The sequence below is a fragment of the Brassica rapa genome, chromosome A05 (genome assembly GCF_000309985.2).
Source record: "Brassica rapa cultivar Chiifu-401-42 chromosome A05, CAAS_Brap_v3.01, whole genome shotgun sequence".
NCBI classification, from domain to species: Eukaryota; Viridiplantae; Streptophyta; class Magnoliopsida; order Brassicales; family Brassicaceae; genus Brassica; species Brassica rapa.
Genome location: NC_024799.2, coordinates 28212792 through 28239770, shown reverse-complemented (window position 1 = coordinate 28239770; position 26979 = coordinate 28212792). Strand labels below are relative to the sequence as shown.

The following is a 26979-nucleotide window of genomic DNA, read 5'->3' as shown; positions in this document are numbered from 1 at the left end:
TGCCATGTGTCCCACTGTTGTCTCCAACTGTCTGCCACTCCCGTTAATGTCGGTTCTCGTTTTCCCACTCACAATAACCCCAAAAAAATAGAGATGGAACCGAGCAAAAGGTAAACAAAGGAACAACATTATTATATCTTTGTGAAATTCCAAGAAGACTGTTCATGTTTAATTGTTTTTGAACGTGTCTTTGCAGATTAAAGCAGTTTCTAGTGGTAGATCAGATCATTAGGAAGGGTTTTGAGAATGTCGACAAACATATTTTGGCAAGAATCACCCATTGGGAAAACTGAAAGGCAGAAGCTGCTAAACCAGAAGGGTTGTGTGGTGTGGATCACAGGGCTGAGTGGCTCAGGTCAATCTCCTTAACAGCAATCTTATCTTTGAATAACCTAAGATGCTTTGTAAATGTCTAAAGTTAATTCTTATGTTACATATAATCTTTCTCCATATTTAAAATCTAAGCGTAAAACTTACGCAGGAAAAAGCACGTTGGCTTGCTCGCTAAGTAGAGAGTTGTACACTCGGGGAAAGCTATCTTACATCCTTGATGGGGATAACCTTCGTCATGGCTTGAACAAAGATCTCGGTTTCAAGGCAGAGGATAGAGTGGAAAATATACGCAGAGTTGGTAAGTACATAGTTGCATATTATCATTTGAATTAGGTTTATATGTAAGTCTGAATCCTAAGAAGGTTATGAGCACAAATAAAAATACTTAAAAGGGTCTCATAGTATTTGTAAACCAAACCATTATGTGTATTAAACGCAGGAGAAGTAGCGAAACTCTTTGCTGATGCTGGTTTGATCTGCATTGCTAGCCTCATATCGCCATATAGGAAAGACCGTGACGCTTGTAGGGAAATGATGCAGGGCTCTTCTTTTATCGAGGCAAGCCATTCACATTCAGACTTTTCAGCTTAAAAAACATATTATTTGATGTTGTGTGGCATAATCTCTTTAGGTTTACATGAATATGTCTCTACAATTGTGTGAAGCAAGAGACCCTAAAGGCTTATATAAGCTTGCACGTGCAGGAAAGATCAAAGGTGAGTTAACATAAGCTTCCATAGAGTAACAGAAGATAGCACATTGCTGCCATATCATTTGAATCTTTTAACAAATTAAAGGCTTCTTGTGCAGGCTTCACAGGGATTGATGATCCATATGAATCTCCCTTGAATTGTGAGGTATGATCCATGTGAATATATATAATTATTCACCAAGGATCACTCAAAATCCACGTGTGTGAATATGTTTCTTTTGTTTGTTGGTATGTTTTGAAACAAATGAATAGATAGAGCTGAAAGAGAAGGAAGGAGAGTGTCCTTCCTCTGTAGCTATGGCAGAGGAAGTCATCGCTTATTTAGAAGCCAAAGGCTTCCTTCAAAACCAGTAACCACCACCAGAATCCAACCAAGTCACATTTGATTTTCCTTTTTTTTAATAAGTGTTGGCTGCTTTCTTTATGTTTCTTCACTCTCCTGAAACAATGCAAATGCAAAGAAGTTTGAACTATGAAAGACATGTTACAGTTTTCTTCCTTTGCAACGTTTATTTTTTGATATAATAAAAGCAAACAAGTCATTCAACAGTATCAATCCTTTTTAGAGTACCTGTGGAGGAGAATCTTTTTTTTTCCCCTGAAAATAATACTTTCATTACCATTAAACCGTTAAGCAGGAGGCCAGTTAACCGCAGCAATGAGATCTCTATCTTCAACATCAAGTATAGTATTATAAAAAAACTGAGACTATAATTAGCTTTGAACTGCCCAAATGCAGCCTTGAAGATAAGCCTTCATGTCAGAATGAACTGAATAGCTAGAATGTCTGCTATGAATAGGAACAAAGCTTTGATCATTCCTTAAAGACCCAAGAGAAACCAGCAATAAGGATTCTGAGAATCAATTATTTGAGCTGAAGACCATTGAAGTACATCATCTTGAACCTTCTTGGCTATATTTGGAACTGAAAATATGTAGTACCTTCAAAGATTAGCCCAAACTGATTATTTTTTTTATCTTAGAATAGTGAATAAATGGGTTATTCAATATATATTATCTATTATTTATTTTAAACAACAAAACTGACATGATTTTTAGCAAAAAAAAACTTACATATATAAGATTCTATGTGCTTTAACTTTTATTCATTAACATACACTCTAATTATGACATATTGACCAACTACTTCATTTAATTTATTAAATCAAATTGTTATTATATAATTGTTTCTTTTCAAGCTTTCATTGACTATACATAACATAAGATATAAAAACTAACAATCCAACCACCCATTACTTTTCCAAATAAACAACCTGAGAAAATTATAATTCAGATGACATAACATTTATAAAATGATGAATTCAATAAGTTATATATCAGTTATTCGTTTATCATGGATGCTAATGACAAAATTTGTACAATCTCTTAATCTTTCTTAAGATACAACATTTAAACAATCTATACAATTCTAGATTGAAAGTAATGGTCTATTCAATGTTTGAACCAAATTTACCGGTTAGTAAGTGAGGCAATCAAAATTTATAATTCAATTATTTTATAAAATTATATCAAATAACATCTATTATAGAGTTAGGAAACAATACTAAAATACTTACAACTAGTTAAATCTTAAAATAATATGTATGGATGCACGTATCAAGATCTAGCTAACTCTTAAAATAATAAGTTTCTTTGATCGATTGCTTCTTTTGGAATATTTTAAGCGTATTTGATCTAATCGAATCTTATTTAGGTTTATCCTCGAATACACTGTTCTATCAAATCTCTTCGGAGGATTGATTACTCCTTTGAGTTGAAACCGATCACTACGGAGAACATTAAATTGAAAGTAGTAGCAGCCATTGACTCTCTCGTTCCTCTGGAAACTGAATCAATCATGCCTTGTTCATCCTAATTGGACGAAAAAATTGAAATGAAACCAAATCGGCCCAGCAGAAAGCAACCCAATTCTCATTAATCTCTCCTACATTTATCCCACATCAGTTACTTAAAGTGTTTTGTGTGTCTTTATATATCATATTGGATGCTGGACTGAGTGTCCACAGGTGATGTAGGGCCAGTATACGATGTGAAGGCAGCATTGCCAATAATATTGAGCACATAGTGTCTCTCTAACTAATGTGAGTCCCCAATTTTTTTTTCCCAAACAAAATTATGTGATAATAATCTCTCTTTTTTTTCCTATAATTCTCAACACTTTTATTTTGTAAAAAAATATTTTTATTTTTCTTTCTTAAATCCTAACCAAAATATAAATAGCAATTAGCATATTTAGAATTAACAAACGATAGATAAGAGTGTTAAATACGACATCCTTAGATATAAACAATAGTAAAAAATACTCTCTCCGTTTCAAAAAGATACATATTTAAGACTTTTCACATATATTAAAAAATACATTAAAGTTTTATTGAAATGCATTGTTTTTGTGAATAATAATTTCTCATAATTTTTAGCCGATAGAAATTCAATAAACATCATTAACGTTTTTAAAATTTATAATTTTTCATTAAATAATACATTGAAAATTTGAAATGGTAAAACATATATCTTTTTGAAATAATATTTTTTCCTAGAATATAGATATTTCTGAAACGGATGGAGTTTTATTTACCTAATAATAATAATGACGATTATATATCACTATTTTTTGTTTAATAATATTTTTTCTAGAATATAGATTTTTCTGGAATGGAGGGATTATTATTTATCTAATAATAATGACGATTATATATCACTAATTATTTGTAATATAATGTTTTTATTTTTCTCTCTTGGATCCTTGTTTCCTGTTTTCGTATCAAATTGTTTTGATCATAGAAAAAAATAGATTTACAGAAGATAACATTAGGAGACTGGTTCTTTTTTTTTTGGTTGGAGCAAAGCAGACTGGTTTAAATACATGGAAGCAAAAACAAATAGTGGATGAGACCAGGCTCGTCCTTGTATTAAAGCAGGTAAAACATTACTTTCAGGACACATAATATAAAAACAAAATTTGGACCATAGTTTTCAAAACTGTTAGTAGCTTTGTAGGTCTAGTAAAAGAAATTTGACTTCCTTATAACATGTCTTAGGTAATTTTAGATAATAATACCACGTTACATGGCCACATTTTTTTTATAGAGATTTGAAGTCACTTACAATTATGGGAGGACACTCGATGAGCCAGGAAAGATGATAGAGACTATTATTAAGAGTTCATCAATATATTGCAGAGCATAAGCAAGCAGAGGAAAAAGAGAGTGTGAGACTTAGTTAGGATTTTTTCACGAAGAAAATTTTTCTAGGATATCTTTTAAAAAGTTTTTGTCACAAATATAGTCTTTATGGATCAAATAGTAATTGACATGATTACATTGACGAATAAGTTGTCATATTGACGAAGTTATTCAATATATTATCTATTATATATTTTACACAACAAAACTGACATAATTTTTAGTAAATTTTTTTTATATATATATGTGCTTTAGCTTTTATTCATTAACGCACACTCTAATTATGACATGTATACCAACTTCTTCATTTAATTTATTAAATCAAATTGTTATTATATTATTGTTTCTTTTCAAGCTTTCATTGACTATACATAACATAAGATATAAAAACTAACAATTCAAACGGTATTATTTTTCCAAATAAACAAACCTAGTTTTCCTGTGTTGAGCTGAAGACCATTGAAGTAGATCATCTTGATCCTTGTTGGCTGATATTTGGAACTGAACAATATGTAGTACCTTCAAAGATTAGCCCAAACTGATTAATTTTTATTTTAGAATAGTGAATAAATGGGTTTCAGAATTAACTTTAATTTCTTTAAGGACTTATTTGAAAAGTTTGCAAAAATAGAGGAGTTTATTTGTTATTTTCCTCTGTTTTCAGACCGTGAGTTCGGTAATTAAACAAAAAAACAGAACAGAACTCGATCAACTTTTGAGATTTTGAGAGATAGAGATGGTGCTGAACAGTAGGTTGGTGGAGACAACAGTGAATATATCGACGGATCTATGGCAATACGTAGCTTGTAACCCGGAGAGACTCCCTCGCGCCACCGTCCTCCGTTTCATCTTCTGCATCCCTCTCCTCCAGCTCCGCCGCCTCGCTTCCTCTCTCGGCTCCTACCTCTGCTTCGATTCCGATCGCAGCAATACTCACTCCGATTAACTTTTACGGCGATGATCGTCAAATTTGTTCCTTTTGATTTGATTATATATTACACGTCTCTTCGTTTGATTATTGTTTTTTTTTTTTCAGTTTATGTAATTTGTTTGTTTGTAAACCGAAAGGAACATCATTAAAATTTGAATACCAGAACAAACCGGAAATTTAGAAATAGATTGAAACCAAACCGGACTGTAAGGGGTTGTGACTTGTTGTCTCATCGCACTGTAGAGAAGTGTAAACCAAAAAGAACGTTGTTTGTTTGTAAACCGAAAGGAACATTGATAAAAAAAAAATTAATACCAAATTAAACCGGAAATTTGAAGATTGAAACCAAACCGGACTGTGAGGGGTTGTTGTTGTGTCTCATCGCACAGTAGAGAAGACGTGTAAACCAAACGAACCATCGAAGGTTTCGTGGGGGAGAAGAAGATGAAGTCGGTGGTTGCTCATTTCTCAACGCCTTTAATCACAGGAGCTAGATTCTTCTCTCCTACATGTCTTATCCATCCAAAATCGATCTCCACCGTTCGCCGTAGAAAGTTCTCATCCTCTTTCACCGTGATGGCCTCAGCAGCTCAGTCTTCTTCTCAGGTTCTTCTTTTCGTTATTAAAGAAAGAAAAGTTTGAATTTTTATACAAAATTATGATTAGAGACCGAAAAGTTTGAATTTTTATGCAAAAATAACATTTTTTATGATTAGAGACAGAAAAGTTTGAATTTTTATGATTGAGTAGATCGGGTCAGTGATGATTTGTCTGATGATTTCATGTATTTGGATAGCTTTTGAGCTCAATATTCGACAAAAAGTTCTAAACTTTGTCTAATGTATCAATCAGGCTGTATCACCGGGGAGTGCTGAGACTGATGTTTTCAAATTGATTCAAGCTCATGAGGTAACACACTAATGCTCGGCTCAACATATCTATCTATCATATTCTCAAGGCGTAGATGTGAATGTGTACTTAAACAAGTTGATAAGCGGTTTTGTCTCGTTTCGTTTCCAGGCGAAGGCTGCTCGTCTTTCTCCTGTTGAAGAAATACGAACTGTGCTTAACGGTAGTGTTTGTGGTATGCTCTCCACTTTTTCTCAGGTAAGCTAGTAGTGTTTTTTTTACTTCTCCTATGAACATGGTTTCTCAGAGAGCATATTATATATAAGTAACCTTGGCCATATCTCATTTACTGTAATTTTTGGAAATGGTGCAGAAGTATGAGGGTTATCCTTCAGGATCCATGGTTGATTTTGCATGTGATGCTGATGGTTCTCCGATTCTAGCAGTCAGTAGCTTGGCTGTCCATACAAAGGTTTTGTTGCTTATTTTAACCATATATCAGATCACTCATCTCTGTTTTGCTGCATTTTGGTGCTGTTCGAGCAATAGTTTACATACTGACAATGTGTGGATTAGTATACTAAAGACTCAGGAAATAAACAGACCTGACTCAGCTTTGTAATTCATCCCTGATTGCAGGATCTATTAGCTAATCCAAAATGCTCACTACTGGTTGCAAGAGACCCGGAGGACAGGACCGGTTTGAGGATCACCCTACATGGTGATGCAGTGTTGGTATGTGTTTCTGCCTTGTTACTTAAGTTTATACACATCTAAATTTAAGCTTCAATGTTTGTTGTGTGCATTATGTAGGTTTCAGACAAAGATCAAGCGGCTGTTCGATCTGCCTATTTAGCCAAGCATCCCAATGCTTTCTGGGTAAACATCCTATCTTGCAATGTCTAGAAAGTGACAATGTAATATAACATCTCAATAAGTGAACGGAACTTTTTCTTGTGAAGGTTGATTTTGGAGACTTCAGCTTTATGCGAATTGAACCAAAAGTTGTCAGATATGTTTCAGGGGTTGCAACTGCTTTTCTAGGATCTGGAGGTTGCTTCATCCTCTTAATATATACTGTCTTATGCAAATCCAGTTTATATGATTTTGCTTTCTCTCTGAAATCTCCTTTATTTTAGAATTCAACAAAGAGGAGTACCAAGCAGCCAAAGTAGATCCTATAGCTCAGTTTGCAAAGCCTGTAACGGTATATGTCAATCACATTATCTCATCAACAGATATCAGTAGATGCATACTAAAAACTCAATTTTAATTTTGTCAGTCACACATGAACAAAGATCATGAAGAGGATACCATAGCCATTGTACACCATGCAACATCCATACCTGTAAGTAACTCACTATCTTAACCTTAGTCACCATAACCATAGCTGACGGTAGTGTTCATCACAATTAAACTTCCTTAAATGTCAGGTGGAGAGCGCCTTGATGCTTGATTTGGACAGCCTTGGTTTCAATGTTAAGGTGTGTTGTTCTGAACACTAAAACCCCTTTTTCTCATCCTTTTTCATCTTTTAGTTCATAAACATATGTACTCTTGTTCGTGACAGGCTACTCTTCAAGGGAACACCTTCAAGCTCCGAGTTCCGTTCCCAAGACGCGCACAAGACAGAAAGTAAGACTGCCATGTGTTACATTTTTGTTAAAACTACTGATACTGTTTTACTATCATAGCGATCCAAAACTCATGGAGTAACTCTTTGATGTTTACAGGGATGTGAAGACACTGATAGTGGAAATGCTTCAAGCTGCCAAGTCTGTTTCCAATTAGTTTTTGCTGAAACAAAGAAGTATAAGCTTTCTGCAGCTACTACTAGTACAAAGAAGGCTTTCTTTCTTCTTTACACACTCTTTCATCTTGTTATGAACAACTCTTCAGTCTTGTAAATATCTTAAGAAGACTAGAACAAAACTTGATACATGAAAAAGGTTTATAATTGTAGATTTGTGAAGTTTGTATTAGATGGAACTCATGTATGATTTTCAATTCAGCATATGCTTATGGTACCCGTAGAAGACAAGGAAAAGCCATTTTTATAAGCTTCTTTAATCCTTTTCCGGTCAAAGCTTAGATTGATTCTTAGAATACAGCACAAATAACCGCATACTTGTCAATGTTCCACGTAAAATAAAAGAACATTATGTCAAAAGATGGGACCAAAAATACATTATTTGAAACAGTAGTAAGTTACAATAAGATTGTGTGCAAGTTACAACAACAACAAGCGCATACATACATTGCCCACAAAGAAATAATGCTTCCTTGTAGTTCAAAATGATCAAACTGAGAGAAACTACTTTTATAAGAGATTGCTTTAAGTGAACACCACAAAGCAAAAGTTAATCTAAAGTCAATACGCAAAAGATTTCTATTAGCTAAAATAATCTTCAAGCTCCTCCTCAATCTGAATCGCTATCAATATTATTCCCCATTGCTTTTAATCCTCTTGCTCTCCTCTGCAACACAAACACACATAACATCATTTCTTAAGCTATTATTATTTTAAATTATAGAGGATTGTCTGTAAAATGCTGAAATAAAAACGTTTTATAATGTTAATACCTTCTTGGAGCTCTTCTTGACCCTAACATCATATCTATCCGGACACATATCAGCCAACCATGTTCCAGGACTCACCAACTGTGTACATAGAGATCCAAACAAATATTTTCACAAAAACTTTAAACAAAGAAAAAATAAGGAAGTATTGAACTTTGAAACTTACAAGTAAGCTTTTTTGGATGAGTTTGGCTCTCTTCTTAGGCCTGTGAGAAGGCTTGCAGCCTTTCATAGCCATGAAGTCTTCTTCCTTCTCTTTGCTCGACAGCGTCACAAACAGCTTCGGCCACATACTCTCCTCTCCCTTGCCGTTGCTGTCTTCTCCGTTGGTATCAACAACGCCTCTCGTAGTGTAATACCTCTCCTCTTTCTCTTTCTCTGGTAGTGATCCTCCGGATCTGAGTATTGCACCTTCTGATCCTCTTAACAAAGAAATAAAAAAAATTGAGTCTTGGCTTCGATTAAGGGAAAAAGATGAAACCTTTGTGTACCTGGAGAATCTCGAGGAGTGGAAGAGGAAGGTCTCGTGAGATGAAGAGTTAGATTGGCGTTGCGAGATGTGTTTGTTGTCCTTGTTGGCGGCGGCTCTTAGGCGTCTCATTCTCTTCTTGTTTCCCCACTGTAAGAACATTTCTTGTTCTAACGACGACATTTTTGGAGCTTCTTATCCGATTTGTCTCAGCTGAAGAATTTGTCTGAAACGAAACAGAGTTTATTAGTGTAATAAAGAGAGGATTTTTAAAACTTATTCAAGAACTGGAAATTCAAGAGAGAAATTAATTTAGCCTGAGAAGATGCAATTTACTCACAGAGATCAATGATTTTCCGGCGAAGAAGGGACTGGAGATTCTGACCACCGTAGTCGCTAATTTCTCCGGCGAGTCTGGCGAAACCTTTGTGTCTCTCTATCTCTCTCTCTCTCTCTCTGTGACTTCACGGCTTAGGGCATCTCTTGTCTTATATTTCATCTCTATGGCAGTCAATGGAGCGGTCTTTGTGAACCGTTGGATTATAAAAATCGACGGTATGATTTTTAGACCAGTTAGAAAATTACTTTTCTGTCCTTTTTCCCGACCAGTGGGCAAATGGTAATGAATTTTTTCACTGCTCACTTTTTTTCTCTTTTTAAGTTATTGTGCTGTTGTAAGGATTGGTAATGGACCTAACAAGGGGGGTGTGGTTGGGCCTCCTTGAGAACGACCCTCCAATTTTTCGGAATTTTCTAAACACAAAGTTTTAACTTTTAACCCGTCTGGCACACCATATGGCTAGGCCTGCGGCGTTAGGTAAATTCGGTTCGGATAATTTAGTTTTTGATAAGTTCAATTCAATATAAATCTTAACTAACCCAAAATAAAATTTGGTTCGATTCGCTATTATTCAGTTAGTTCGGTTTTATTTTAAATTCGACCAAATTTTTTGATTTCAGTTATATTTTGGTTTAATTTTGTTGAAATTCGGTTTAAAATTTGGTTAGTTTGGTAACCGAACTCCGAATTTAAAAAAAAAACTACCAAATCAAACTGAACTAACCGGAAATTTTTGTTATGTTAAGTTCAAACTCACAGCCCTACTATGGCATATAGAATAGCAAACTTTCTCATCTAGTCATGAAATGCTTTCGTTTTGGAGAGAACAAAAAAAAAACTACGTGAATCGAAATACTAAATCAAACAAATCACAAAAGATATTTAAATTATTTCACAACGATTAAAATATTACATGAAATTTTACAATGATCTATCAACAGATTGGATTTTAACAAAATTTACAAAATGTATTGACAATGACCATGCATGCACGTTGAACTTATGAAGCTGGTAGATGAGGGTAGACTCGATCTCATCCCTTGATTCGAAAGAGAATTATGAACGGTTGGGATTCAAAGTCCATCGTAGTAACCTCCAAAAGATATTTGAGCTCTTACGACAGGAACACCTTTCATTGCAAAGATTGCTTCATTAACCTTTGTTGCTTGATTCACAGCTTCATTCATCCTCTACAACCACCATTAAATAAGTAACACATTTTTAATCAAAAAGTTTGATACGTGTTATAGGTATTTGGGTCTGTTGTTAGCATTTAATAAACGAAGAAATTTTCTTCTTAAAAGTAAACTTTGACGTTTGGCACAAGCTATAAAGTTAGAAACAATCGGATTACGAAACGTATAAAGCTACAAAGAAGAATCTGTCTTTTTCAACTACAGATAATTGTTCACTTAAACACGTAAGCTTCACCTTATCAATATTCATTTACTTGGATTTAAAATATCCAAAACCTATTTCTATAGTTTAATCAAAAAGTTAACAATCATCTAATCTAATCAAAGTTTCTAGAACAACAATTACCCAATTATAACCAGCAGACAATTACCAACTATAATCCTCATATATCACTAACATCACAAAAATAATTATAGGTTTTATCCAAATCTACCACTCCCTTAGCTTTCACATCTCTAATAATTAATCAAGATACATCATATCTGGAACCTAAGCTTGTGGAGTTACCTTATTAATATACAAAACTCCATTTAATTAATTAATTAATTAATATAATTTTCATAAAATGTTCAAGTTACCTTATGATCATCGGAGTAAATCTGGAACCTAAGCTTATGGTTCTTGTTCTTACAAACTTTGATGTTGTTGTGTCCGAGGAACAAGACACATACTGTAGCAGCAGCTGCTGCAACGCCAAAAGAGCAAACAGCTCCGATCCCATTAAGACCAATCTTCCATAAGTTCAGTTTCTCACCACCATGTTCACTCGTCACATCATCATTTTCTTTCTTAACTCGCAAGTCATCGCTTCCTTCGCAATCAGAGGGCTTCGCAGCATCTATCAAAGGCACAGGACTCGTGATCCTCGCTGGTGGGTCAATTTTCATGTCGGCAAATTCAGTTTCCTTCGTTTTCTTGAAGGATACTCTTGGTGACGGGACAGACTCCATCAAAAGGGTCTGTGTTGGATCCGGGTCAAGACCGGGCATCTTCTTATTCTCGTGATCCAACACGGGTTCCCAAGCTATGGGGACTTGGAGGAGCTTTGTGGGGACAACTCTGAATATTGGAGGAGACTCTATCTTATGGAGAGGATCTTGAGTAGATGGGGAGAGGAAGCAATCCAGTATCATGGCTTCTTGATGATCCTCATCATGATCAAGATCAAGATCCTTGAAATAGCTTTTTGGGAGTAACTCCCACTCCTCAAGATCCATGTCTCCTTGAGATGATGTCATTGGAGCTTTGATCAGGGTTTCCAGAAGTTCTAGAGAGAAAGAGAAGATTTTATTTGTTTGACATTAATGTGAGAAAATGAGATCTTTTGAATTATTGGAGCCAAGTGGGCTTATGTATTTTCTCCCTTGTGGAAGTGGTTTCAACATCCTTTAATAGATTTGAGAATTTTGGATGCATAATTAATAATATTAATTATTGAGAAATATGTTCAATAGAAAATGAATCAAGATTTGAGACTCTTCTTTAATTTTTTTTCTTCCAAGTTACACGTATATAGGATGTTTTATAAATACACACAAAATGCTTTGAAAAAGCTTCTTGAAAACGCGTATGATAGTATTATCAGTAACCTCTTAATTATGGGACAAAAATATCATGTATAGACATGGGTTGATATTAGTTGAAGTTGACATACATATATTATACAAGACATGTAAATGGATTTATTTTTGAATGCATTATTTTGGAGATGTGGGTGACGAAAGTGAATTGGAACTTATCTAACGCAATGAAGTGATGACAAAGCAACAAGTGGTCCACTTGGGACCTGTTTCAAGAACTATTGATTTGCCTTCTTTGACAAGCTCCTTTAATTCTTCCTCCATGTTCAAGTCTTCTCCACTATTTTTATTTTAATGTTTGGATAAACTCAAAACTATCCTTCGGATCACTGGATTTTCAGTTAGTGCATCATATTATTATTACTAGTCAATCAATCAATAGTTTTTTTTCTAAATTTCCTGTTAATAACAGTAAAACATATATTTTCCCTTTCTTACTTCTCCAACTGATTTTGATAATCATTTGTTACTTTCTTAATATCACCTTGTTAATATTAATATGTTTTCAACTCTTCTTATCTATAAAGTTAATTAGTTTCGGATAAGGTTCAGTTTTGTTGATGATATCATTCATGTTTGTAACAAGGCTGTAAGGGGATTACTAAGAATCTTGTGTGTGCTAAATGCCACTAGTAATAAAAGAATGGATGAATTACATAGTTTGATGTGAACACACTACCCATATCATCAGATTATATTATTTTCGAGTTTTGTAGTTTTGGGAATAACTCTTCTTTGACGTGTTTTCATCTCATCTCAGTCTTGATAATATTGGAAAATGGTCAAGGCTACATGAAAGCATGAAACATTCATAAAATGCTACGTGAGTGATATATTCTGTAAAGCAGCATGCACATGATACTGGTGATACCATACCGTGGAGCCAACCGAACTCGGACAAACCTTACGATACAAAGTTGCTCTGAAGATTCAGAGAAAGTTTAGCCGACTCAACAAAAATTATTCAGTAAAAGAAATGAGGTCAAAACATATATCTCAGACTCAGATTCAAAAAACAAAAAAGAGAAAAAAAAAGATATTCACAGACAGAAACAAGGCTGTTCCTGGATTTACATGCTTTTGATGGACAAATTAACTCAGAAAGTCAATATAACATTCCATGTAAAGGGAAACTCTCAGGTTTCAAGAACACGCTTAAATACTAGAAGGATCTCTTCAAGGGATCAGGACTGGTCTGATGAAGCTTGGCCTAGAGAGACAGATGCAAGCGATGAAGCCCAGGCTTGTGCGTTCTTTGCCCTCTCATGAAAGTTCCTTGTTTTGACGAGTCTTAGTTTCAACCACAGCCTCCTCACATCGACCATGTGAAGAGCGCGGCTGAACAGTTGACTAATCTCTCCAAACCTTTCCAGGTTTAGATTGGAAACGTAAGAAGCCCACAACGCTTTCATGCGAGATTCTGCTATGGGGAAGACGAGGATTGCCATTTGTAAACAGATAAACAGCAGAGATAGAACCAAGAACGGATCTTGTCTGAATATTTCACTGATCGATGTCCCTTTGCGTAACCATGTGATCAGGTTACCATCGGTGGAGTCTAAGCTGGTTGTTGGTTCAGCTTCTGCCACGTACTGGACAGGCTTGAGACCTGGCAAAACCGAAAGAATCATTCAGTTATTACTGACTGAGATAAAAGATAGCACAAGCAAAGACTTGGTCTGATGAATCTCACCTGTAGATTCCTCATAAAACTCAATGAGGGATGTAAGATCCTTTTGACCATGGTAACGTGCCTTTGAAGTTCGATTAACAATCAGGATTGAAGGTAAGCTGTGGATACCATACCTTGAAAAGACACTGCAACAAAATTAATTAGTGAAATCAGTTAGTAAGGCAAATGAAAAGACCAAACAACATGATGAAACCTATAAAGACATAAAAACCCACTAATGAGAAAATTAAACAAGTCAGAGAGGGTAATGATGAATTAGCTAACCTAGATTTGTAATCAACAGATATAAATCAAATGCAATGAAAATGTAAGATAAAGTAACAGGAAACACATATAACATTCATTTAACATAATAATCTTGTGAACATACTGATCCTATATGCTGCAAAAATTATGAATAATCTGAGAAGCAATAATAATATAAGATTAAATAACCATTTTCTCAATGTGAGTCACTTAATCAACTTCCTTATCTATACTAAGTAGTATGGAGGAGAGTATGTAGTGTGGTTTCAAGAAAGAGAAGGGTGGCTTACGATGGGAGTGCTTGAGAATGCTCGACAGCTAAGTGCTGTATCAGAGGGAACATGGAACTCAACATATCAAACTTAGGACGCACAGCGCGTGAGAAAGGGCACCAGGAAGCATAAAAGAGCACAGACATATAACCATTCGCATCATAGTTCAAACCCATTAACCTGTCAAGTGTCTCTCCATCTACCTGGCAATTGAGACACAGCTATTAGTTACAAACAAAGCTTCAAATCCAATTTTTACCCACTTGGGAGAGCCAAAGACACCTACTTTGATTATGCTATCATCATAATTTGCTTACTACAACAAATAAACATTTTGTCTCAAAGCAAAGCCTCAATTTTTAATCGTAGTAGTACCTGGAGAGGAGGAGCTGGATGGAGAGAAGGAGGACATTTGGAGTCTAAATCGAAGCGGAAGAGCTCGAATTCGTGATTGCAGACGGAAAAGTCCACAGGGGACGATGAAGCCAAGACAGAAGGAAAGTATATTGTACTCAATAAGAAGAAGAGAATCGGAACCCGCAAATCCATAAGGAAACTTCAAGGTTGGAATATTTTGTCGCAAAATTGGAATATTTTGTCGGAAAATTCTAACCGAATGATTATTATAAGCAAAAAAAGGCGAAGAACAGAGCCTAATTTAATGTCTGAAGAAGAAGAATCAGAAACATCAAATTGGGGAGAATCCCAGATCCGAGAAACCCACAAATTTGCTACCTTTTGGACAGGAAAACAAGAGATCGAAAAAATGTCCGAACTCTGTTGTTTTTTTTATTACAAATGCCTATTCGTCTCCTCCGATGTGTTTGTTTGTCTATTTTTTTCTTTTTTTTTTTTTTTTTCTGATGTTGGATTTTAAATACAAACCGATCCTAAATTTTTTTCATTTAATTTTCTCTGCATTGCGCAAAGGAAAGTTTGTATTTTATTTTATTTTTTTAGCCAGATATTTACTTTTTTTAACATTATCTTTCACTGCAAGTGGATGAGATTGAAATTTAATATAATTATTAGTATTTCAATCTATCGAATTTAGTAAGTAGATTTTTTTTTTTTGAAATTAAGAAGTCAACAGATGATCACGGTGGTTCTTTGTAAAGAAAAAAAGGCCTTTGCGTATTAATCAAGGGGGTTCCGTAACTAGTTGAAGGGTTTAAGAAACATACGGGCCTATGAGAGTACCAAAGGCCCTTAATCAGCCCAAAACCGGTCCATCGTTATGCTCAGGGAACTGAAGTGGAAGATTTATGGAGGCTACAGATAGGAGGAACAGAGATGAGACCAGTCACCTCAAAACTAGACATAGGCACATAGCAAAAAGATATTCCGGAATTAGTTTCGGGGAGTTTGAACCCGACGTGAATCGAACACGCAACCTTCTGATCTGGAGTCAGACGCGCTACCATTGCGCCACGGATCCGGATGTAAATTTACCCATACGCATGCTGATAGACCTTACTTGAATCTACATTTGGGAATTGGAATGTTACCAATCAATCCTTTTTTTTGGTCATCTGATAGATTAATTTGAAAGCTTGAAACATAAAGGAAGAGTGACATAAACAAAATATATCCAGATTAAGATGCTCAAAACAGCCAAGCATACTAAAACTTCCACTAAAAAATAAAGCCATATCCAAGATCAATCACAAACTACCATTGATGCATCCCAAAAAAATCTTGACAGCCATCCACTCAAAGTTCCAACTAAATAGAGGGATCAATTTCCTCATTCTCAAAGAAGCCTGCCATCCAAAACGGCATAAGATTAAGCATAACAAGTTGTATCACACATTGAGCAATGAGGAAAGCTCCTTTATTAATTACTCTATCTTCTTTCACCAATTTCCACCACTCCAATTTGCTTAATTTTTCCATAAGCTCCAACTGCTGGCATCTAAAGTTTGACCACGCCTTGGGTCTTAGAATCACCTTCGTGAAAGTGTCATCATCCAGCGCAAAGATAAGTCTGTTGAGTTTATGATCGTGCATACTCTCGATAGCCCATCTAAGACCATGTAAACTCGCTTCTTCTTTAGATAGGATGTTCGAGAAGGCACGACGACTATGTATTAAGACCTTGCCTTGTTAATTTCTCAAAACCCAAGCCGCCCCACTTCTTTTTTGACTCTTATCACGATAGATGCCGATATTGCATTTTTGAGCCCATCCAGGAGGAGGACCAGACCATGACTTGACAACAACCGTCATCGCATCTTGTTCTTACTTAAGCCTTTGCTCCTCATTTTTCTGAGCCAACAACCGTCATCGCATCTTGTTACCGATCAATCCAAAGCAAAAAAAAAAAATTCACGCTTTGTACATGTTCTTTTTTTACAACAAATATATACAGATTCGTTGGTCCGAAGACATTTCTTAGCTGCCTTTTTCGACTTTGTTCCGCTATTACTACATGTTTGTTTCATTGTCATCTTAGTGTTTGATGTTTAGTTTAAATTTTCGCTCTATGATATAAATTATCTTTGTAATTTCTGTCACAAATTAAAAATTGACATAATTATTTAACCTTTTACCAAACAATATATATATACAGATTCAACCTTGCATAAGTCATTTAGTTTGGGTCCAGAATCGCAGTTATACCATATTTGCATGATTTATAGTATCTATCCAAAATCTCTCAAACCAAATTCATTAACCATATAGTTGTAATGTGGACAAGGACCGATATGGAACTTATCATCAAAGACACATTTAGAAAATTGCTCATGAAAAAGAGTTTAAAAGGTGTAAACATTCAGCTAAAACCCACACTGGCTTAGAAATGTTATGAACCATTAAGAAAACATGAACCATCATCACAAGAAACCAAGAATAAAACGAAAAAGTAAATCTAAAGAATAGCGATTTTTTAGTGGTTAAAATTGGTAGACTAACCAGAGAATAGCGATTTTATGATGAAGGTCAAAGAGGTTTGGAACCTTTGTTGTCTCCGTTTTTCTAGAGAATAGCAATTTTATAGTGGTTAGTCAACCAATTTACGGAGTATGATGAAGTCTTACTAAATTAATTGACAAAAACTTTAAACGACGCCCATGTACCATGAAATATAGTTTACTATACATTAATAAAAATGCAAAATGTGTTTAGAAATTTTAAAACAACACTAAAGATCATATGCTTCAGTATATAGAGCATTTACCGAAAAATTTAATATTTTTGTAGGGGTTGTTAACCCATTGATTTTGAGAAAAAATTTAAAAAATGAAAATTCTATTTTAATGCATAATTGCATCCCTCACTAACATATGATGAAGGTCAAAGAGGTTTGACACCTTTGTTGTCTCTGTTTTTCTAGAAAATAGCGATTTTATAGTGGTTAGTCAACCAATTTAGGGAGTATTATGAAGTTTTACTAAATTAATTGACAAAAAACTTAAACGACGCACATGTACCGTGAAATAGAGTTAAATATACATTAATAAAAATGCAGAATGTGTTTACAAATTTTAAAACAACACTAAAGATCATATGCTTCAGTATATAGAGCATTTACCGAAAAATTCAATATTTTCGTAGGGTACCCATAAATTTTGATAAAAATTCAAAAAAATGAAAATTATATTTTCATGCATAGTTGTATCTTTCACTAACATATGATGAAGGTCAAAGAGGTTTGGAACCTTTGTTGTCTCCGTTTTTCTAGAGAATAACGATTTTATAGTGGTTAAGTCAATCAATTTAGGGAGTATTATGAAGTTTTACCAAATTAATTGACAAAACATTTAAACGATGCCCATGTACCATGAAAGAGAGTTTAATATACATTAATAAAAATGTAGAATATGTTTAGAAATTTTAAAACAACACTAAAAATCATAGGCTTCAGTATATAGAGCATTTACCGAAAAATAAGTTTTTTCGTAAGGGGCCCATAGATTTTGATAAAAATTAAAAAACTGAAAATTCTATTTTAATGCATAGTTTCATCCTTCACGAACATATGATGAAGGTCAAAGAGGTTTGAAACCTTTGTTGTCTCCGTTTCTCTAGATAATAGCGATTTTATAGTGGTTAGTCAACCAATTTAGAGAGTATTATGAAGTTTTACTAAATTAATTGACAAAAAATTTAAACGATGCCCAAGTACCATGAAAGAGAGTTTAATATAAATGAATACAAATATAGAAAGTGTTTAGAAATATTAAAACAACAGTAAATATCATAGGCTTTAGTATGTAGAGCATTTACCGAAAAATTAAATATTTCGTAGGGGTTAAACCATAGATTTTGAAATTTTTTTTAAAAAATTAAAATTCTATTTTAATGCATAATTGCATCCTTCACTAATATATGATAAAGGTCAAAGAAGTTTGAAACATTTGTTGTCTCCGTTTTTCTAGAGAATAGCGATTTTATAGTGGTTGGTCAACCAATTTGGGGAGTATTATGAAGTTTTACTAAATTAATTGACAAAAAAATTAAACGATACCCATGTACCATGAAAGAGAGTTTAATATACAATACTACAAATGTAGAATGTGTTTAGAAATTTTAAAACAACAGTAAAGATCATAGGCTTCAGTATATAGAGCATTTACCGAAAAATTAAATATTTCGTAGGGGTTGTTAACCCATAGATTTTGAGAAAAATTTAAAAAAATTAAAATTCTATTTTAATGCATATCTATTTTAATGCATAGTTGCATCCTTCACTAACATATGATGAAGACCAAAGAGGTTTGAAACCTGTGTTGTCTCCGTTTTTCTAGAGAATAGCGATTTTATAGTGGTTGGTCAACCAATTTAGGGAGTATTATGAAGTTTTACTAAATTAATTGGCAAAAAATTTAAACGATACCCATGTACCATGAAAGAGAGTTTAATATACATTACTGCAAATGTAGAATGTGTTTTGAAATTTTAAAACAACACTAAAAATCATAGGCTTCACTATATAGAGCATTTACCGAAAAATAAGTTTTTTCGTAAGGGTTATCCCATAGATTTTGATAAAAATTAAAAAAACTGAAAATTCTATTTTAATGCATAGTTTCATCCTTCACGAACATATGATGAAGGTTAAAGAGGTTTGGAACCTTTGTTGTATCCGTTTTTTTAGATAATAGCGATTTTATAGTGGTTAGTCAACCAATTTAGAGAGTATTATGAAGTTTTACTAAATTAATTGACAAAAAATTTAAACGATACCCATGTACCATGAAAGAGAGTTTAATATACATGAATACAAATATAGAAAGTGTTTAGAAATATTAAAACAACAGTAAGGATCATAGACTTCAGTATATAGAGCATTTACCGAAAAATTAAATATTTCGTAGGAGTTAACCCATAGATTTTGAGAAAAATTTTAAAAAATTAAAATTCTATTTTAATGCATAATTGCATCCTTCACTAATATATGACAAAGGTCAAAGAGGTTTGAAACATTTGCTATCTCCGTTTTTCTAGAGAATAGCGATTTTATAGTGGTTTGTCAACCAATTTAGGGAGTATTATGTAGTTTTACTAAATTAATTGACAAAAAAGTAAACAATACCCATGTACTATGAAAGAGAGTTTAATATACATTACTGCAAATATAGAGTGTGTTTAGAAATTTTAAAACAATAGTAAAGATCATAGGCTTCAGTATATAGAGCATTTACCAAAAAATTAAATATTTCGTAGGGGGTTAACCCATAGATTTTGAGAAAAATTTAAAAAAATTAAAATTCTATTTTAATGCATAGTTGCATCCTTCACTAACATATGATGAAGGTCAAAGAGGTTTGAAACCTGTGTTGTCTCCGTTTTTCTAGAAAATAGCGATTTTATAGTGGTTGGTCAACCAATTTAGGGAGTATTATGAAGTTTTACTAAATTAATTGGCAAAAAATTTAAACGATACCCATGTACCATGATAGAGAGTTTAATATACATTACTTCAAATGTAGAATGTGTTTAGAAATTTTAAAACAACAGTAAAGATCATAGGCTTCAGTATATAGAGCATTTACCGAAAAAATAAATATTTCGTAGGAGTTAGTTAACCCATAGATTTTGAGAAAAATTCAAAAAAAATGAAAATTATATTTTAATGCATAGTTGCATCCCTCACTAACGTACGATGAAGGTCAAAGAGGTTTGGAACCTTTATTGTCACCGTTTTTCTAGAAAATAGCGATTTTATAGTGGTTAGTCAAACAATTTAGGGAGTATTATGAAGTTTTACTAAATTAATTGACAAAAAATTTAAACGATGCCCATGTACCATGAAAGATAGTTTAATATAAATGAATACAAATATAGAACGTGTTTAGAAATATTAAAACAACAGTAAAGATCATAGGCTTCAATATATAAAGCATTTACCTGAAAATTCAATATTTTCGTAGGGTTAACCCATAGATTTTGAGAAAAATTTAAAAAATTGAAAATTCGATTTTAATGCATAGTTGTATCATTCACTGAACATATGATGAAGGCCAAAGAGGTTTGAAACCTTTTGTCTCCGTTTTTCTAGATAATAGCGATTTTATAGTGGTTAGTCAACCAATTTAGGGAGTATTATGAAGTTTTACTAAATTAATTGACAAAAAATTTAAACGATGCTCATGTACCATGAAAGAGAGTTTAATATAAATGAATACAAATATAGAAAGTGTTTAGAAATATTAAAAGAACAGTAAAGATAACAGGCTTCAGTATATAGAGCATTTACTGAAAAATTAAATATTTCGTAGGGGTTAACCCATAGATTTTGAGAAATTTTTAAAAAAATTAAAATTCTATTTTAATGCATAATTGCTTCCTTCACTAATATATGATAAAGGTCAAAGAAGTTTGAAGAATTTGTTGTTTCCGTTTTTCTAGAGAATAGCGATTTTATAGTGGTTGGTCAACCAATTTAGAGAGTATTATGAAGTTTTACTAAATTAATTGACAAAAAATTTAAACGACGCACATGTACCATCAAAGAGAGTTTAATATACATTAATACAAATGCAAAATGTGTTTAGAAATTTTAAAACAACACTAAAGATCATATGCTTCAGTATATAAAGAATTTAAACGATGCCCATGTACCATGAAAGAGAGTTTAATATACATGATTAAAAATGTATAATGTGTTTAGAAATATTAAAACAACAGTAAAGATCATAGGCTTCAGTATATAGAGCAATTCTTGAAAAATTAAATATTTTGTGGGGGTTAACCCATAGAGTTTGAGAAAAATTTAAAATAATCAAAATTCTATTTTAATGCATAATTGCATCGTCCACTAATATATGATAAATGTCAAAGAGGTTTGAAACATTTGTTGTCTCCGTTTTTCTTGAGAATAGCGATTTTATAGTGGTTGGTCAACCAATTTAGGGAGTATTATGAAGTTTTACTAAATTAATTGACTAAAAATTTAAACGATACCCATGTACCATGAAAGAGAGTTTAATATACATTACTGCAAATGTAGAATGTGTTTAGAAATTTTAAAACAACAGTAAAGATCATAGGCTTCAGTATATAGAACATTTACTGAAAAATTAAATATTTTGTAGGGGTTAACCCATATATTTTGAGAAAAATTCAAAAAAAATGAAAATTCTATTTTAATGCGTAGTTGCATCTCTTACTAACATATGATGAAGGTCAAAGAGGTTTGGAACCTTTGTTGTCTCCGTTGTTCTAGAGAATAGTGATTTTATAGTGGTTAAGTCAACCAATTTAGGTAGTATTATGAAGTTTTACCAAATTAATAGACAAAAAAATTAAACGATGCCCATGTACCATGTAAGAGAGTTTAATATACATTAATACAAATGTAGAATGTGTTTAGAAATTTTAAAACAACACTAAAAATCATAGGCTTCAGTATATAGAGCATTTACCGAAAAATAAGTTTTTTCGTAAGGGGTTAGCCCATAGATTTTGATAAAAATTAAAAAAACTGAAAATTCTATTTTAATGCATAGTTTCATCCTTTACGAACATATGATGAAGGTTAAAGAGGTTTGGAACCTTTGTTGTCTCCGTTTTTCTAGATAATAGCGATTTTATAGTGGTTAGTCAACCAATTTAGGGAGTATTATGAAGTTTTACTAAATTAATTGACAAAAAATTTAAACGATGCCCATGTACCATCAAAGAGAGTTTAATATAAATGAATACAAATACAGAAAGTGTTTAGAAATATTAAAACAACAGTAAAGATCATAGACTTCAGTATATAGAGCATTTACCGAAAAATTAAATTTTTCGTAGAGGTTAACCCATAGATTTTGAGAAAAATTTTAAAAAATTAAAATTCTATTTTAATGCATAATTGCATCCTTCACTAATATATAATAAAGGTCAAAGAGGTTTGAAACATTTGTTGTCTCCGTTTTTCTAGAGAATAGCGATTTTATAGTGGTTGGTCAACCAATTTAGAGAGTATTATGAAGTTTTACTAAATTAATTGACAAAAAATTTAAACGATACCCATGTACCATGAAAGAGAGTTTAATATACATTACTGCAAATGTAGAATGTGTTTAGAAATTTTAAAACAACAGTAAAGATCATAGGCTTCAGTATATAGAGCATTTACCGAAAAATTAAATATTTCGTAGGAGTTAACCCATATATTTTGAAAAACATTCAAAAAAAATGAAAATTCTATTTTAATGCATAGTTGCATCTCTCACTAACATATGATGAAGGTCAAAGAGGTTTGGAACCTTTGTTGTCTCCGTTGTTCTAGAGAATAGTGATTTTATAGTGGTTAAGTCAACCAATTTAGGTAGTATTATGAAGTTTTACCAAATTAATTGACAAAAAATTTAAATGATGCCCATGTACCATGTAAGAGAGTTTAATATACATTAATACAAATGTAGAATGTGTTTAGAAATTTTAAAACAACACTAAAAATCATAGGCTTCAGTATATAGAGCATTTACCGAAAAATTAAATATTTCGTAGGAGTTAACCCATATATTTTGAGAAAAATTCAAAAAAAATGAAAATTCTATTTTAATGCATAGTTGCATCTCTCACTAACATATGATGAAGGTCAAAGAGGTTTGGAACCTTTGTTGTCTCCGTTGTTCTATAGAATAGTGATTTTATAGTGGTTAAGTCAACCAATTTAGGTAGTATTATAAAGTTTTACCAAATTAATTGACAAAAAATTTAAACGATGCCATGTACCATGTAAGAGAGTTTAATATACATTAATACAAATGTAGAATGTGTTTAGAAATTTTAAAACAACACTAAAAATCATAGGCTTCAGTATATAGAGTATTTACCGAAAAAATAAGTTTTTTCGTAAGGGAGATTTTGATAAAAATTAGAAAAACTGAAAATTCTATTTTAATGCATAGTTTCATCCTTCACGAACATATGATGAAGGTTAAAGAGGTTTGGAACCTTTGTTGTCTCCTTTTTTCTAGATAATAGCGATTTTATAGTGGTTAGTCAACCAATTTAGGGAGTATTATGAAGTTTTACTAAATTAATTGACAAAAAATTAAACGATGCCCATGTACCATGAAAGAGTTTAATATAAATGAATACAAATACAGAAAGTGTTTAGAAATATTAAAACAACAGTAAAGATCATAGACTTCAGTATATAGAGCATTTACCGAAAAATTAAATATTTCGTAGAGGTTAACCCATAGATTTTGAGAAAAATTTTAAAAAATTAAAATTCTATTTTAATGCATAATTGCATCCTTCACTAATATATGATAAAGGTCAAAGAGGTTTGAAACATTTGTTGTCTCCGTTTTTCTAGATAATAGCGATTTTATAGTGGTTAGTCAACCAATTTAGGGAGTATTATGAAGTTTTACTAAATTAATTGACAAAAAATTTAAACGATGCCCATGTACCATGTAAGAGAGTTTAATATACATTAATACAAATGTAGAATGTGTTTAGAAATTTTAAAACAACACTAAAAATCATAGGCTTCAGTATATAGAGCATTTACCGAAAAATTAAATATTTCGTAGGAGTTAACCCATATATTTTGAGAAAAATTCAAAAAAAATGAAAATTCTATTTTAATGCATAGTTGCATCTTCACTAACATATGATGAAGGTCAAAGAGGTTTGAACCTTTGTTGTCTCCGTTTTCTAGAGAATAGCGATTTTATAGTGGTTAGTCAACCAATTTAGGTAGTATTATGAAGTTTTACTAAATTAATTGACAAAAAAATTTAAACGATGCCATGTACCATGAAAGAGAGTTTATATATACATTAATACAAATGTAGAATGTGTTTAGAAATTTTTAAAACAACACTAAAAATCATAGGCTTCAGTATATAGAGCATTTACCGAAAAATTAATTTTTCGTAGGGTAAATAGATTTGATAAAAATTAAAAAACTGAAAATTCTATTTTAATGCATAGTTTCATCCTTCACTAACATATGATGAAGGTCAAAGAGGTTTGGACCTTTGTTGTCTCCTTTTTTCTAGAGAATAGCGATTTTATAGTGGTTAGTCAACCAATTTAGGGAGTATTATGAAGTTTTACTAAATTAATTGACAAAAAAATTAAACGATGCCCATGTACCATGAAAGAGAGTTTAATATACATGAATACAAAATAGAATGTGTTTAGAAATATTTAAAACAACAGTAAAGATCATAGGCTTCAGTATATAGAGCATTTACCGAAAAATTAAATATTTCGTAGGGGGTTAACCCATAGATTTTGAGAAAAATTTAAGAAATTAAAATTCTATTTTAATGCATAATTGCATCCTTCACTAATATATGATAAAGGTCAAAGAGGTTTGAAACATTTGTTGTCTCCGTTTTTCTAGAGAATAGCGATTTTATAGTGGTTGGTCAACCAATTTAGGGAGTATTATGAAGTTTTACTAAATTAATTGACAAAAAATTTAAACGACGCACATGTACCATGAAAGAGAGTTTAATATACATTAATACAAATGTAGAGTGTTTTAGAAATTTTAAAACAACAGTAAAGATCATAGGCTTCAGTATATAGAGCATTTACCGAAAAAATTAAATATTTCGTAGAGTTAACCATAGATTTTGAGAAAAATTTCAAAAAAATGAAAATTCTATTTTAATGCATAGTTGCATCCTTCACTAACATATGATGAAGGTCAAAGAGGTTTGAAACTTTGTTTTCTCCGTTTTTCTAGATAATAGCGATTTTATAGTGGTTGGTCAACCAATTTAGGGAGTATTATGAAGTTTTACTAAATTAATTGACAAAAAAATTTAAACGAGGCACATGTACCATGAAATAGAGTTTAATATACATTAATACAAATGCAAAATGTGTTTAGAAATTTTAAAACAACACTAAAGATCATATGCTTCAGTATATAAAGAATTTACCTGAAAATTCAATATATTCGTAGGGAACCCATAGATTTTGAGAAAAATTTAAAAAATTGAAAATTCTATTTTAATGCATAGTTGCATCCTTCACGAACATATGATGAAGGTCAAAGAGGTTTGGAACCTTTGTTGTCTCCGTTTTTCTAGATAATAGCGATTTTATAGTGGTTAGTCAACCAATTTAGGGAGTATTATGAAGTTTTACTAAATTAATTGACAAAAAATTTAAACGATGCCCATGTACCATGAAAGAGAGTTTAATATACATGAATACAAATATAGAAAGTGTTTATAAATATTAAAACAACAGTAAAGATCATAGGCTTCAGTATATAGGCATTTACCGAAAATTAAATATTTGTAGGGGTTAACCATAGATTTTGAGAAAAATTTAAAAAATAAAATTCTATTTTAATGCATATTGCATCCTTCACTAACATATGATAAAGGTCAAAGAGGTTTGAAACCTTTGTTGTTTCCGTTTTTCTAGAGAATAGCGATTTTATAGTGGTTAGTCAACCAATTTAGGGAGTATTATGAAGTTTACTAAATTAATTGACAAAAAATTTAAACGATACCATGTACCATGAAAGAGAGTTTAATATACATTAATACAAATGTAAATGTGTTTAGAAATTTTAAAACAACACTAAAGATCATAGGCTTCAGTATATAGAGCATTACCAAAAATAATTTTCGTGGGTTAACCCCATAGATTTTGAGAAAAATAAAAAAAAAATGAAAATTCTATTTTAATGCATAGTTGCATCCTTCACTAACATATGATGAAGGTCAAAGAGGTTTGGAACCTTTGTTGTCTCCGTTTTTCTAGAGAATAGCGATTTTATAGTGGTTAGTCAACCAATTTAGGGAGTATTATGAAGTTTTACTAAATTAATTGACAAAAAATTTAAACGATGCCCATGTACCATGAAAGAGAGTTATTATACATTAATAAAATGTAGAATGTGTTTAGAAATTTTAAAACAACACTAAAGATCATAGGCTTCAGTATATAGAGCATTTACCGAAAAATTTCATATTTTCGTAGGGGTTAACCCATAGATTTTGAGAAAAATTTAAAAAATGAAAATTCTATTTTAATGCATAGTTGCATCCCTCACTAACATATGATGAAGGTCAAAGAGGTTTGGAACCTTGTTGTCTCCGTTTTTCTAGAGAATAGCGATTTTATAGTGGTTAGTCAACCAATTTAG

The 26979-nt window shown here is 32.3% G+C and overlaps 5 protein-coding genes, 2 long non-coding RNA genes and 1 other non-coding gene across 11 annotated transcripts in view; 3 read left to right on the top strand and 5 right to left on the bottom strand.

Annotated features, from left to right (window-relative positions):
* The first annotated feature begins 22 nt into the window (after positions 1-22).
* On the top strand, positions 23-1597 carry LOC103855196 (adenylyl-sulfate kinase 3). Of its 2 annotated transcripts, XM_009132151.3 has the most exons (7): positions 23-110; positions 197-355; positions 482-631; positions 773-891; positions 965-1049; positions 1144-1190; positions 1298-1492. In XM_009132151.3, the coding sequence occupies exons 2-7, from the start codon at positions 247-249 to the stop codon at positions 1397-1399; spliced, it is 612 nt and encodes a 203-aa protein (XP_009130399.1). In that variant the 5' UTR covers positions 23-110; positions 197-246; the 3' UTR covers positions 1400-1492. The 2 variants fall into 2 exon arrangements, with proteins under 2 accessions (XP_009130399.1, XP_033146845.1); XM_033290954.1 differs by lacking the exon at positions 23-110 and having other exon boundaries at positions 117-355; positions 1298-1597.
* LOC103855197 lies at positions 1438-5303 on the bottom strand. The gene is made up of 2 exons (XR_630649.3): positions 4679-5303; positions 1438-1970 (listed from the first exon to the last, which is right to left on the bottom strand). It is a non-coding gene; the product is annotated as an uncharacterized LOC103855197 (long non-coding RNA).
* Positions 5304-5525: 222 nt separating this feature from the next.
* LOC103855195 lies at positions 5526-8057 on the top strand. The gene is made up of 12 exons (XM_009132149.3): positions 5526-5785; positions 6032-6088; positions 6200-6286; positions 6402-6500; positions 6668-6763; positions 6842-6907; positions 6991-7081; positions 7168-7235; positions 7311-7376; positions 7462-7512; positions 7599-7663; positions 7762-8057. Exons 1-12 carry the CDS (start codon positions 5624-5626, stop codon positions 7817-7819), a joined length of 966 nt encoding a protein of 321 aa, XP_009130397.1. The 5' UTR covers positions 5526-5623; the 3' UTR covers positions 7820-8057.
* A 140-nt stretch (positions 8058-8197) lies between these two features.
* On the bottom strand, positions 8198-9671 carry LOC103855194. 3 transcript variants are annotated; one of them, XM_009132148.3, is made up of 5 exons: positions 9418-9671; positions 9100-9303; positions 8775-9030; positions 8612-8689; positions 8201-8505 (listed from the first exon to the last, which is right to left on the bottom strand). In XM_009132148.3, exons 2-5 carry the CDS (start codon positions 9258-9260, stop codon positions 8449-8451), a joined length of 552 nt encoding a protein of 183 aa, XP_009130396.1. In that variant the 5' UTR covers positions 9261-9303; positions 9418-9671; the 3' UTR covers positions 8201-8448. The 3 variants fall into 3 exon arrangements, with proteins under 3 accessions (XP_009130395.1, XP_009130396.1, XP_033146844.1); XM_033290953.1 differs by having other exon boundaries at positions 9100-9304; positions 9452-9592; XM_009132147.3 differs by having other exon boundaries at positions 8198-8505; positions 8775-9303.
* Positions 9672-10256: 585 nt separating this feature from the next.
* LOC103855193 lies at positions 10257-11991 on the bottom strand. Its single transcript, XM_009132145.3, has 2 exons — positions 11193-11991; positions 10257-10607 (listed from the first exon to the last, which is right to left on the bottom strand). The coding sequence occupies exons 1-2, from the start codon at positions 11850-11852 to the stop codon at positions 10491-10493; spliced, it is 777 nt and encodes a 258-aa protein (XP_009130393.1). The 5' UTR covers positions 11853-11991; the 3' UTR covers positions 10257-10490.
* Positions 11992-13111: 1120 nt separating this feature from the next.
* LOC103855192 (5'-adenylylsulfate reductase-like 5) lies at positions 13112-16681 on the bottom strand. Its single transcript, XM_009132144.2, has 4 exons — positions 14781-16681; positions 14424-14608; positions 13888-14012; positions 13112-13803 (listed from the first exon to the last, which is right to left on the bottom strand). Exons 1-4 carry the CDS (start codon positions 14952-14954, stop codon positions 13379-13381), a joined length of 909 nt encoding a protein of 302 aa, XP_009130392.1. The 5' UTR covers positions 14955-16681; the 3' UTR covers positions 13112-13378.
* On the bottom strand, positions 15772-15843 carry TRNAW-CCA. Its single transcript has one exon. It is a non-coding gene; the product is annotated as a tRNA-Trp (tRNA).
* Positions 16682-17582: 901 nt separating the features above from the next.
* LOC117134169 overlaps positions 17583-26979 on the top strand; it is a 15928-nt gene continuing 6531 nt past the window's right edge. The window contains exons 1-2 of the long non-coding RNA XR_004458342.1: positions 17583-17964; positions 19008-19012. This is a non-coding gene — a long non-coding RNA (uncharacterized LOC117134169). The remainder of the gene's footprint in view (positions 17965-19007; positions 19013-26979) is intronic.